The sequence below is a fragment of the Neodiprion fabricii genome, chromosome 5 (assembly GCF_021155785.1).
Source record: "Neodiprion fabricii isolate iyNeoFabr1 chromosome 5, iyNeoFabr1.1, whole genome shotgun sequence".
Classification (NCBI taxonomy): Eukaryota; Metazoa; Arthropoda; class Insecta; order Hymenoptera; family Diprionidae; genus Neodiprion; species Neodiprion fabricii.
In genome coordinates this window covers 34,655,262-34,668,971 of record NC_060243.1, presented here as the reverse complement: position 1 = coordinate 34,668,971, position 13,710 = coordinate 34,655,262, and the positions used below count along the sequence as shown (strand labels likewise).

Genomic DNA, 13,710 nt, shown 5'->3' with positions numbered 1-13,710 from the left:
TAATCGATTAAACACAAATTCTTACTCAGATAGAATTATTAATATTGAACAAATTACGTAAGTATATGTTATGCTCGCTTCCACACCATCGTTTTTTTTAACGTGGTATCCTTAATAAGCATCCTCAACTCACTTGTTAATACAAATTTTCAGTCTGGGTTCTAGATGTCAAATTTTTGTTTATTCCACGTAACTAATAAAACAAAAAATAGTTTCATTAGATGAAGTTCGTTTTCTTAGAAAACGGAACGATATTTCGAATTTTAAGAAAAATTACCTATTTCCCCAAACATCTATTGTAAGTAACAACTAAACAAACTTCAGTTTCAGATTTAAATCACTTGTGTTAAAAAAATAATAATTAATCACAGGTCGACGGAAAGAAATTTGGTTTTGAATTTATATCCAATCATAAATAAACAACTTTTGGTTCTGTAGATTAAATAATGATCAGAATCTTCATTTATTACTCATAAAGTTTGCTTCTTTCCTTTCTACGTTATAAATAGCTCTTCAAGTTTTTGGTCATAGCTATCAACCAAACACTTCTAGACTTATTTATCCATTTAAAAAAGACGAAAGACAAACGTTAAAAATAATGAATGAAGATTTTGCTTAATATTCTATAATATGTAGAGTCAAAATTAATTTATCTAAATATAAACTCAAAAGAAAATTATTTTCTTTGTTGATGTCTATTCACTGCTGGTAGGGTGGTAAAGGAGGTCGATTACCGACAGGCGTAAGTCAGCGGAATTGAGTTGCAAGAAATTGTTTGGTGCCGGTAGGCGCTGGCACTCCTCTCAGAGTTCTCACTGATTGGTAGAAATACAGTGGAGGAAGACACAAAGCGAAATGTACGTAACCTCAAATCTGCACGCCAACATTTCACTTGGTTTTTTTTTTTTTTGCCGTGGGTAGAGCGCGTGACGATTGTTGATAATATCTCGGCAGATAGATAGATCTGTCAACAATTGTTTTAAAAAAAAAATATATACACCTGTACGTAAAAAGTAAAGAAATAGATGAATGCAAATAATTAAGATGCGTTGACATCATATCGTTAATGTTAACTCATGGTTGTTTCTGTTACAATTAAACTGACCACTCTTTCGTCACCATGATAATATGTGCTCGTTGAAGTAATGAGATACATCCAGTTATGTTGCCGTCGACGGGATATTTCAAGACAATAAACTGCCCATTTTATGACAACGGACTCTGCGAGAGGCCCTATTGCCACTTCAAACATCCACGGAGAGGTAATGAGGAAAAATAAACAATTTAAATGTCTTTCTGAACCCTTATAAAAACATGACCAAATAACCCCGTCCTCCCCTCCCCCCATCCACATCTAATTTTTTCAACTGTCGATGCGTCGCATCCAATTTTGGGTGTTTAAGGTCATAATTTTGCGACGCGAATGTTCTCATTGACAAGTGAAACAACATAGGATCCGCCTCTCAATCTCCCCACTTCCCCTCCCGCCCCCGACGAAATATCATGTCTTCCATAGCATTCCCCCCATGAGTTACAAATGTTATCAGATAGCATTTTCAATTCATTCGCTGGTTACACAAATCTAACTTTGCACATGCACATCATAGTGAGCATGTGTAGGTATAAGCAATCATCACTTGAAATTTGATGACTTGATGATTTTCAGAATCAACAAAAATGGACACTATTTGGTCGAATGATAACTACATAGATGTGTATAATCTGTACAATAATGAGAAAATTTAGGAACAATTTTTTTCTTAACAACACAACACTAGGGATAGTACTTTTAAATAAAAGTGCGCAAGAACATTTTACACTGAGTTTCTATCAGGGCAAGGCTAGTGAATCTAATTGAAAAATTCTGTTATTCAGGCGATTGTTCTTTATCAACATATTTCATTCAATAACTGCGAAATTACAACAAGTTTCACTTATGTTATTACAAATTTCACAAAATGGAGCCCATTTCAAATATTATTCCATGATGCTTTTCAATCACATCGAGGTGTAAAAAATTTTTGTTCAAGGAATACCTCGTTTGGTTTTGATTAAATGAACAGTTTAGAGTGATCCAAACACAATTTTGTAATGAGTTGTTTGTCGCAGATGATGGAACATCCAACATTGGAGTCCCCACTCAGAGTGTGGCAACGAACGAAGAAGAAAGGGTCGATGGAGGTCCGTCGGATTCGAATACATTTCAACAATTGGTTTCTCAGGCGGTCAAAAAGGTACTGGCTGATCACAAGGTAGCAGAGACTGGTAAAATATCACAGAAAATTGTGTCAAGAGTAGTAGAAGAGCTGAATCCAACTCTGAACTCGGCGGCAGGTTCAGTTTCTCATCAAGAGATATTGATTACTAAACCTACAGTGCAGGCCACGCCATGTGTTTATAATCCAACGCCTATAGCTGAGCTAAAGAAGCGTCATATACCTGTTGTACCCTATATGCCAACAAGGGAGAGCAAAGTCGCGATCAAGAGAAAGTCTTCACCGGATAGATTCAAGCCCTGGCTGAGCATCCCACAAGAGATCGCAAACTCCTTGGACAATACAGCAAGTGTTGCTCCAAGTTACTCAAGTGTTAAAGTTACCGAAATAACTTACAAACCTACGGCCATATCAAGCAGCGGTGATGCTTCGTTTGTGCGCAGCTATGTACCGACAGTCAAGTCTGATTCTTCGTCTTCAAACTCGTATGAAGATGGAAATTCGAATGATTATATTTTCAAAAATAAGGACGAGTATCGGCCTAGGTCAAAGAAACGGCGCGAAGAGTATGTGCCTAAGAAACTAAAAGCACCGCTCAAAACTGTGCAGCAATTAGAAGAGCCTGGTATTGGTGAACTTTTGATGAGTATAGACGAAAGCTTAAATGCCGGAAAAGAAGCCAGTGCACGTCTAGAAATTCAGGATTCTCAGGACTACGATCCAGAGATCGAAGCCCAATTTTCTGAAGAAGAAGAGCCAGATCAGATGATAAATAGCGTAGTCAAAGGAGACAATAAGGCAGAGGGTGAAGTTAGAAGTGAAGATAAACCTAAGACAAGCCATAAATCGAGCAACAGATCAGAGGATAAGCGTAATGGCAGTAAATCTAAGGAGGCTAGTAACAGCAGCAAGGCGCAAGAGAGGAGAGACAGCAGCCTCAGCAAGGAGAGAGGAAAGTCAAAGGATAAGTCGGAGAAGGATAAGGAGGGCAGAAAAGTGCAAAAAAAGGATTCTGAGGAAGCTAGCACTGAGGACACGAGTAGAGACAGGGAAAAGCGTAAACATAGTTCAAGTTCTAGTTCAAAGGAAAGACATCATTCCTCATCTTCCAGTAGGGATAAAAACAAAAGGCAGAGTTCAAGGGAAAGAAAGGAGAGCAGACACAGTACGCGGGAGAGTTCAAAAAAAAGAGAAAATTCTTCTAGGTCTAGTAAGGATAAAGACAAAAATGAAGAGCATACAAAATCAAGTAGCCATCAAAAGCACAAAAGTAAATCAAATTCGTCGTCAAGCAGAGATAGATATTCTTCAAAGAAAACAGACAAGAGTCGGTCTAGGTCAAGTACAAAGTCAAGCAGTTCGAGCAAGAAAACGGAGGCCAGAAAGAAGAGCGACGACGAAGTAAGCAGCGCAGAAGATCATGACGAAAAGGAAAACAGCCCTTCGATCAGGTTTCGAGGCTCGCCTTCATATTTGGAAGAAATTTTAGAGATCTCAGACTCCGATCATGACATTGAGGAAGAATGTCTGAAAATTTTTCAGGTATGAAGTAAACAGATTCGAATTATTTGTAGTAGCTTAATCGCTGTGTCCCATTTCATTATCTATTTTTTCAACTCAAAAATAGGAATACGAGGTAACGGAACATCCCAAAGAAGTAAGAGTGAAGGAGCATCCCAGACGAGAGCCCGAAGAGGCTGAGGAACCTGGCCGGAAGAGAGTAGCTCATGCCTCAGCCGGTCAATACACCGAGTATAAAAGGACTCCAATCCAGCCGGTAAAGGCGCCGCCGAATCCTCACCTAAAATTGACTGATAGGTGGCGATTGATGAGAGAAGCGATTGCTGAAAAAGTTGCAGCAGCGGCTGCCTTGCAGAGTTCTGCGTCCTTAACCTCGAGTCAGACCTCAGACGCAACACCTTCGGCATTTCAGTCCTCGCATAAACCAACCACAAACATGGCGACAAAAGGAGATCAGATTGTTAACGGAAATGGTAATACAATTAGTTTCCATGAAACGGCGCGCGTATGCTGATTTATAGTTTACCAATTTGTTTTTCTTCAGGCCGGTTGAGGATAGCTCATGTGCCTTATGCCACATCTCTAGCCTTGGCTAAGAAAAAGGTCTCTGAAGCTATGAACAAGAATTCCGAAAGTAAAACGGTCGCCCAAACTGCCAAAGGTGGATCTCGCGTTGCCCACGTTCCTCAAATAGTAAGTTTTCGATGTTCCTGATAAAAAAATATCCTTTTTATCCCACTGAGATTTACCAAAAACTTATTATACGTAAACCTTGGATTGTCTGTCAGGGTGCGTTTGACGTAAATAGTTAGGAACATTACGGCTTCCTATACTTCAAATTTTCACCTGGAACTTTTCCCAGATTCCTCAACTTATAAGGCCAGAACCACTGCATGTAGCGACACAGAAGTTCCCTTTGAATGTACGTCAGTACTATGTGAACATGATGCAAGACATTTGCATACAAATATATACGAACGGCGAAGATGCGGCGCAGCGAGCCTTGAGGGAAGAATTTGCGTGTCACGAGCGTTGCAAGGCTGTAGCGGTTTACAAAAATTCTTGTATGCTAGCCACGCACCGTCTGAGAAAGGAATTGGACCAACAATCTAGCGCAGAGAGCGGTTCTTCCCCAGCAAGCGGAACTGTTTCACACGAAGCTGTTCTCGCGGGTAAATCTAAAGGCTCATGGAGCGTTGTAAAAACCAAGAGATCTGTTATGGAGTTCAAGGGAGCCACTCTCTACGCTCTTCTTTCCAAATGGATCATGACCGAGGAGCAACTCAAAGACAACGGTTTTCCGAGGCCTCATCCAGACGGACCGACGGTAAAAAATTAGCTATCACTCATTATGAGAGTGAGATAAGGAGAATGCACGTTTCAGGTTTTATGGCAAGATCATAGAGAATTCGGATGATAACCGGAAGCAGCGACATGGCGTAAAAATATTTTGTTTCCAGGGTCGCGTTAAAATCTACGTCACCAACACCCGGAATCAGTCAATTTTGTCCAAAGTGCCTAACGAAAGATTCTGCAGTCGTTGCAACCAGCCGTACATGGTTGACAAGCACGGAAATGCGGTGCTTCAACAAAATTGTATATATCACTGGGGTCGGAAGTTTACGATAAGAGGGGAGGGGAGGTACAGCTGCTGCCAGCAGTACGGATCTGCGACTGGATGCTGTGACGCCAAAACTCACGTTTGGGAATACGTTGATTACAAAAATTTACGCGGTTACGTGAAAACTTTACCGAAAGGTAAGCCAAAATCCGACCGCAAGAAGCCGTTTTCTTCGTTCCTGCTATTGTTGTTCCCTCATCTTTGAATAAGATGATAACAAATTCCGGCTGAAAAGTCATGTTTCTCAAAGGAAAATCACTAGCCTTTAGTTTATTCTTACCGTAGATTACATACCGGTTGAAGAGCAAGGCGTTTACGCCCTGGACTGCGAAATGTCATACACAACACAGGGGCTCGAATTGACAAGGGTGACGGTGATTAACGAGGAATGCAATGTCGTCTACGAAACATTAGTTAAACCAGTTCATCCAGTCATAGACTATAACACAAGGTAATAAATATAGCTTGGCCTATCGGAATACGATGGAAGATAATATATGAATTGATGAATTCTGTTTCAAAATAATTGGAAAGACGAAAAATATATGTGTGATGTCAATTCAGATTCTCAGGGATTACAGAGCAACATATGGAAGGAGTCACTACGTCTCTCCTAGATGTACAAGCCACTCTATTGACAATGTTCTCTGACAAAACGATACTCATTGGGCATAGCTTAGAGAGTGATTTTAAGGCACTCAAATTGGTTCACGATACCGTTGTAGATACGAGCGTTATGTTTCCTCATCGTAACGGATATCCGCAAAAGAGGGCACTGAGAAATTTGTGCTCGGAATATCTTCAAAAAATCATACAAAACGACGGTACGTTGTAAATGCGTCCTTAATAGTTTGAATTGGGCAAGAATATGAATGTACCTACCTCGTTAACAAGTTTCCAGGTACACAATGCTATACGCGTGTATAGGTGTATTATTTTGTTCTTAGTTGGAGGTCATGACAGTAACGAAGATGCTGTGTCATGTATGGAGTTGGTCCTTTGGAAGCTGAAGGAGGAAGCCAAATCGCAATAAAATGTTTGAAGGGATATTCGAGTATCAGGAAGAGTCGTTTTATTTGCCTGTAGCTAATTGCGTTTATATTAGCTGATTAATAAATTATACCATATTGTTTTATACAATACGTTGCAATAACTGATGTACAATTTACCTATTAAGCTGAAAATCTCTTCACTCTATTCCTCACGTTTCACTACTGCATTTTTTGTTTCAATTTTTGCCAAACTGCTTCGAAAAAACTCGGATACGCGTACGGTTAATATATGTTTTTTATTTTTGCCACTGTTTCTGAGCAACTTTTCGTCGATATATCACAGCAAAGTACAACGACAGATGCTCGAAAAGAATTTTGAAAAAGCGGAATTTTTCACTGGAATTATTCGAAAAATGTAAGGTCTTGTCTTACCGTATTTAGAAATAAAGCTTAAATTTAATGAAAATCCCAAAGAACAATTTTTGTGCCTGCATCCACGATTTAATCGTCATGTAAATTCTTTTCACTCGCCCGCAGAGCTCGTGATGCGTTATTATTAACGCGTGGATAATTTCTAGTAATTTTTTTTCTCTTTTCTTCTCTTGTTTTTTTTTAAATTTTTTTTTATTCATTTCCCGAGTGTTGCCAACACACTATTACCTGCTTTGCCACCCTAAACAAACACCCATTTCAAGACAATGAATATTTTAGCGGACCTATGAAAGCCCTGGTTATTTTTTCTTCTTATTTCTTCTCTCTCTCTCTCTCTGTTTTGTTTTGTCTCTTCATCGTTGTACCCGATGAGAAAGGGCTGCAGCTGGTGGGTACTCGGTGAGGAAGATGGAAATAAATCAGGGAGGAGAGAGAGACCGCCGAGCGTGAAAGGCGGCGCTTTCGAAGGACCATCGAGATGTTATAAGCGGGAACTTTAGGACCAACCGAAATTGTTCGAAAGTCCACACGGAACGCCCGCTCTATTCGTACGCCTCATGAATATGTGACTCGAAGAACGTGCCCGCGGTCAAAACTTCGCTAATGAATGGGTTTGTGGGAATGAAGTTTTTAGACTGGCATTATCTTGGATATCCGCGTCGAAATAGCAAAGACTTGAACCTTTTTTTTCCCGAAGTTGGCCAATTTATTTTTAACCTTATTCGTTCACACCTTGGTAGAATCGCATAACGGTCACACTGGGTGAAATTCACCCCAAAAGTGACTTGTTGTTGATTGTTTAAATATTGTAATACATGGGAAAACTTGACGAAGGTCCCAAAAATATCAAAAAAAAAAAGAGTCCCTATTTCGCATGAACCATGGTGTCCAGTAGAAGGTCCGTAACAAATTCAAGAACATTTCCGAGGAGTTTGAAAAATTTTCGGGGTGAAATTCACCCCGATTGACCGATTAGGGTTACGACCTCGACCACAACTCGGAACGGGTACAAGTCCTACCTGGATTCAGTTCAAGGTGTAAAATGAATTTTCGGTCAACGACTTTGGATTGGAAATAATTGATCGGTTGAAATCGCAACGCATATAGGCGAAACACGCGCGTACTCAAGATGATGTTGGCAGGCAGAGCTGTAATCACGTGTCGTTATACGTGGGAAGGATTCGACACGCGTGACGATAAATATTATTTTGCCGTTTAATGTTGACGCAGAGTTGAAGGCAAACCTGCATCCGATCTGAAACACGCACCGGTACCTACAGCGAGTTTCAATGTTTGTTGTGTGGTGTTGACCTCTGCTTTACAAACCGAGTGTGAATTCATTTTATTTATTTATCAATCACCGTGTGTTGACCGTTTTTCGTCAAAACTTTGCTTCGGTTCACAGTCGTGCCGGTGCTACAGGTTACAGGTATACCTATGCACACGAAACGGGCTGTAACGGAAATTCAATACAGGCTGTTTATTCTGTGAAATAAATTATTAGCTCTGCAAATTGTTACAATTTTTTTTTTATTTCCCCGTACGATTGAAATACAAACAGAATATACTTTTTTACTTTTGATTTTCAGTACTCTGCAGCTGTGGTCGTTGTAGATCTCGTTTGTTTTATACCGAAGGAAAATGCGGTGATTATATACTTTATACTTTTTGGTGGAATATTAAACCGGTCAACACGAATTTGGAGTCCGGGTTTTAGATGTCAAATTTTCATTTCTGTCACCTAACTAATACGACAAAAAATAATTTTATTAGATAAACTTTGCTTTTGTAAAGACAAGAACGATATGCGGGATTTTAAAAAAAGTTACCTGTTTTCATTAAATTTAAGTGACTTAAATACGAAACTGAAGTTTGTTTGATTGTTATTTATAATAAATGTTTGAGAAAATATACAATTTTTTTTAAAATCCGACATATCGTTCTTGTTTCTACAAAGGCAAACTTGAGCTTAGTAAAATTATTTTTTCGTTCATTAGTTACCTGGAATAAATCTAAATTTGACGTACCGAAATCGGATTCAAAAATCGTGTTGACCGGTGTTATTTATCAACGTAAAAAAGATGAAAACAAACTTTACAAGTAACAAATACAAATTTTGGTTATTATTCGATGTATAGAATGAAAATTTATTCATTTAAATATAAACTCGAAAACAAAAACCACTTTCTTTGTGGCCTTTGTTAGTATACGTATAGTACATCTGTGTAATACCAGTGTTGACTCGCCGTGATCAACCACAGCAGTGGCAACAACATGTTAATTAAAATCATAATTAGAAATACCCACTGTGGTTGATTAACGCTGAATTTGTTATGCCGTGGAGTACGTGTGGGTAAATGACCCTATTGAAATGCATAACTTGCAGTGTTAGTCAGACTCGCCTCACATGCACCGAAATACGCGGCTTATATTAATTTCAAACATGATTAACCAAGCCTCCGTGGCGAAGAATGAGCGGACCGTTTGAGCTCGCGGTGAAACGGTCATGAGTCGTGTTACACGATAAAAGCCCCCATGATCGCATTAGGGTTTTTCCCGTAAGCCGCGGCAACAAGCTGTTGCCCTAAAATTTTGAAATCCAAGCTCAGCTACCCTCGTTTCCTGTATAAGCAGACCATAACACAACATGGAGGCAGCACCGCGACGCCGGGACTCACGATTTGCAATTCAAATTCCCGGTGACGCCTTGACTTGATAAATATACAGGAAGGCACCGCGAAGTACCCTCTTCTCCGATTCTCTTGCAGCCGCACGTATACATCTAAAGATGCGTGACCGCGACGAACGGAGGGTGAAAAGATTGGCGGAACATCGCGATTTTTGTCTTTTTCTTTTTCTTTTTTTACTTCTTTACGGGGATCCAAGTTCCGCTTCAGTCGCGATTCGAAGAGATTCGAGAACCGAATTGCAGGATTCGTATCTTTCGCGATTCCGATGTGGAATATTGGGCGCAGTTCTAAGCCCATAAACTGCAGCACATGCACCCAGACTGCAGGGGGATGCAGAAGTCGGACAGGAAGCTGTAGCCAGCCAGTGACCCTAATCCTCTCCCCGTTTTATTCATAGCTGACGATAAATGAGAGCAGCTGCGGCATCTGCGGGGGATGAAAATTCCCCGATCAATCCGACGACGTCGCGTTTCACGGCTGTAATCGGGACGTTTTTTGTCTCTTCGTCGATGGAGCGCGGGCGATGGAAGAGGAGAAGAGAAATTATTCGCTCACTCTGTTGAAATGAAAGGTATTTTAAAGCGCACTGCAGGAGCACGCAGGTCGCTAGAATACACCCCCTGATTCCAAAGACTCGTTTAAGAGGATTAAATTCTACACGCTAGGCGAGTCACCGAGTCGTCCGTTTGTAACGAATTAATGACGAGTGAAAATAATCTTATTCAAATCTGCAGCTCCGCGGAGTGTTTCAGTTTCTTATTCTTCCGCGTGTTTTTCCTCGAGTGCGTTGCAGCCTTGTTACAAAAAGCTGCTGGTTACAAAGAATGGAAATAAAACAGGTCTGCAAAAAAATATTTCATTTCAGTTAAATGCCATGTTTTTGGTAAATACTATGTTTTCGAGTGTGCTGAATTAAAAAATGACAGCCGTTTCCCTCCATCGTGTACAGTATTTTTGCAGAGTAGGAGGTGTTTGCATAAAAAGAAAAGCCCAACAATAATGAAAAAACCACCATTTCATTAGCAATGAGCCACACAATATTTCTTATAAAATTAAACAAACAATTTCTTCATGAAACGTACTTAACATTCCGTGATCAATCTTTTTGCCTGTGATACCTTTTCTTTTTCTCTTTAATACCTCTCCGAACACGCTTTTCATTTTCTCTTTCTCTTTTTGTATGTATTTTTGAGTCTCACTCTAATACATATTAAATGAATATAAGAAGTTACTTTTCCACAGGATTTTTAGAGTCAAGAATAGGATACCAGATTTTGAGTTGAGCCGGAGTTTCACTGTAAATGACTATTGCAGACACGAGTTCAAGAAAAAACCTCACGTGGCGGAATTTTTTGAATATTTCGCCCGGTTCCAGTGATTAAAAATCTATAAGTAACAGTATGAAAAACCTGTGCCGTTTTTTGGTTACAGAGCTGTGTAATTCGTATGGACAAAATAACGATAAATTATCGTGAAAACTTCACCAGTTGTACGACTTGCGTAATTTCACAATATATTGTTTACCTGAACACTAAGGACAGGTAAATGTTGATTAAAATCTTCGTCGGCACTACCTCTATAAGCTACCGGTTAAAAGAAGTAGAAAAATAAAAAAAAAAAAAATTAAAACGTGATCAACTTGCCCCATATTATTGCTCGTGGCTGTGCGCTAGTACAGGCTGTGCAGGTGAATACGGTGACAAGAGAGGTTGTTTCCTCGAAAGAATATAGATTTTATGCATGAATAAAGAGGCGTTGAGACCGGCTTTCACAACCCTGGCTGAGGGCGCTGCGCTGCCCAAGAATACATGCCACGATATTGTACATACCTACAGCTTTTAGAAAATTTATTCTACGGCCCGACTCTCTCCCTCTCTCTTCCTCTCTCGGCTCACGCCCTAAAACAACCGCAGGCTATTCTATCACCCGCCGCGTCGAGGTAGACAGACGGAGCGCGTCTGCATTTTACGTTTTTGCTATTTTATGAATACCTTCCGTACAGACAGCGGCAAAATTTATAACGCCGTATCGTCTATATTTTCAGATCTTATGCAAAAAACTCGCGCAGAAAGAGAAAAAAATGAAGTTATTCTAATCACTCCGGGAATAAGCAGTCGAGTTTTCACTGGATCTCGACGTTTCAAGGTCTAGATAATCACCCCCGATTATTTTCGGACGGACGTCTGCGCGTATTTATGCACGCGTGTATGTATGTGATCAATTTTTTTTCCCCGACGATATCTTGGGAACGAGTTACCGGGTTTCAATGATTTTTTTATCAATCGACGCGGCTTTTCCAACCTTGGTACTGATTACGTTACCTTTTAAATTATATAAATATCAAATTTTCAAAAAATCAAAAATCATGATATCTTGAGAATGGTTGAACGGATTTGAATAAAAATTGGTGCTATGGAGTTCTTCGGGTCCCTAATCACGAATCTAACGTCAGATTTGCGAAGTTTAAATTCGGCGTATTCAATAAGCTGAAATAAAAAAACATTTGGATTTTCATGAAAATTGGTACTCGTCGGTTTTTTGGGTGTCTGATCACGAATCTGAAGTCAGATTGCGAAATCCGAAATGGCGGTGCAATGTGGTGAAAAAAATCTTAAAATATTTCAATTTTGATAGAAATTGATAGACAGAGGCTTTTCGGTCACCGATAACGAGCCCAAGGTCAGACTTGCAAAGTTTGTAATGTTGCATCCATTACAATGGTTTAAAATAAAAAATATCGTTATATTTTCATGTAATGTGGTACCCCAGGGCTCTAAAAGCATTAACCACGAATCTGAATTTACAGTTCGAAATTCGAATTCGATATTATTGTTTTTGTTCTCTATAAACTTGGAATCTGCAGTGTGAGAACGGGAAGTTTGAGGGCTGGCTCGTGGCCAGTCTAAAGCCGCTAGTTTTTTAAACCAATTCACGAAATGAGAAAAATAATGAAATACTTATAACGCAACAGCTAAGCACGTATAAGCCGAGACGATTTTATTGGTGAATAGCATCCACGCCGAGCGTTGCGATTCCGGATGCACGACTCTTGAGGATAACGATCAAGACGAAGAAAGGAGTACCGTGAAATGTCGTAGAACTACACGTGTGCACGGAGGCGCGTTGCGGGATTTGAGGTTTTGAATAGGACCGATAGAAACGATGAACCCTGTAGATTGCAAACCCGTGTGGTGATGGAATCGATTAATTCGAACGAGCGCTGCACCTAACGCAATAAACGAGGAGTTCCTTTTCATTCGGGTAGTCCTCTGTGTGCGAAATCGCGTCGTTGAACCGAACCCAGCAAAATCAAGCGAAATGAGGTTGAAAAATTCGCAGGAACCTTAGGGCGACGCCCTCTCGTCTGAAAAAGTCAAGGAGTCAAGTTGTTTCGTACAGCAGTTTAGGAATATTCGAACGGAATTTTATTCATAATGTCACCCTGCAGAGTCCTTCGATCCTTCACACTTCTGCTTCGCAGTAAGAAAAATGTCCGTTCAAATTCATTTTTTGAAAACATTTTCTCACGATGTGGACATTTTCGTTGTACGAATCGACATTGGCTACCGTTGGAAATCAGGAATAGATTCTAAAATTAGGTGTCTGCTTTCACGTGATGCCACTCAACCTCTTCGCATAGGTACGTAAATCATGCAGCTGAATATTTCGACCATAAACGACAGCCCCATGATATATGTATATATATATATATATTTTTTTTTTTCAAATATCCACGACCGCTTCCATTGAATTTCATTATCCTCATTAATTAACGATATTTTTTTTAAACCTCTCAGTATGCAAACGTCGAAAAGAGCCCCATGCTCTGCTCAATGGTTCTATTGAGCATTCGCAAATAGCCGCATGTAAATGTAGAGAAGCCGGTATATTGTTAGCACAACGTTGTCATCGATTGATTTCACGGAGCAAGTCCAGAGGCGGTAAACGAGGCGCGCTGTATGCTGGGGGTTGAAAAGAAGCAGCCCTTATTCATTGAAATTTCCATGTCCTCCTAGTATTTTTTTGTTCCGTTACATCCTTCGGCCGAATGATATTACTCGTCTGTGAAATCCTCCCGTGGTGATGCGGGGTGTATTTTGAAAATGGCGAACAGCCCATGAAATTCCAGTGTTTAGGGGGAGCTTTTTTTGTTTGACCAACGCCTGGTGCACGCTTCGCTATGACAACGGCTGCACGTGTCCTGACATTAGCTCGGCATACGTCACGTCACGTGTGAG

The 13,710-nt window shown here is 40.0% G+C and overlaps 1 protein-coding gene across 1 annotated transcript; it reads left to right on the top strand.

The window, feature by feature from the left end:
* The first annotated feature begins 927 nt into the window (after positions 1-927).
* On the top strand, positions 928-6,534 carry LOC124183065 (RNA exonuclease 1 homolog). The gene is made up of 9 exons (XM_046571063.1): positions 928-1,262; positions 2,110-3,758; positions 3,844-4,210; positions 4,282-4,430; positions 4,600-5,064; positions 5,198-5,495; positions 5,644-5,809; positions 5,923-6,182; positions 6,306-6,534. Exons 1-9 carry the CDS (start codon positions 1,163-1,165, stop codon positions 6,389-6,391), a joined length of 3,540 nt encoding a protein of 1,179 aa, XP_046427019.1. The 5' UTR covers positions 928-1,162; the 3' UTR covers positions 6,392-6,534.
* Positions 6,535-13,710: the final 7,176 nt, after the last annotated feature.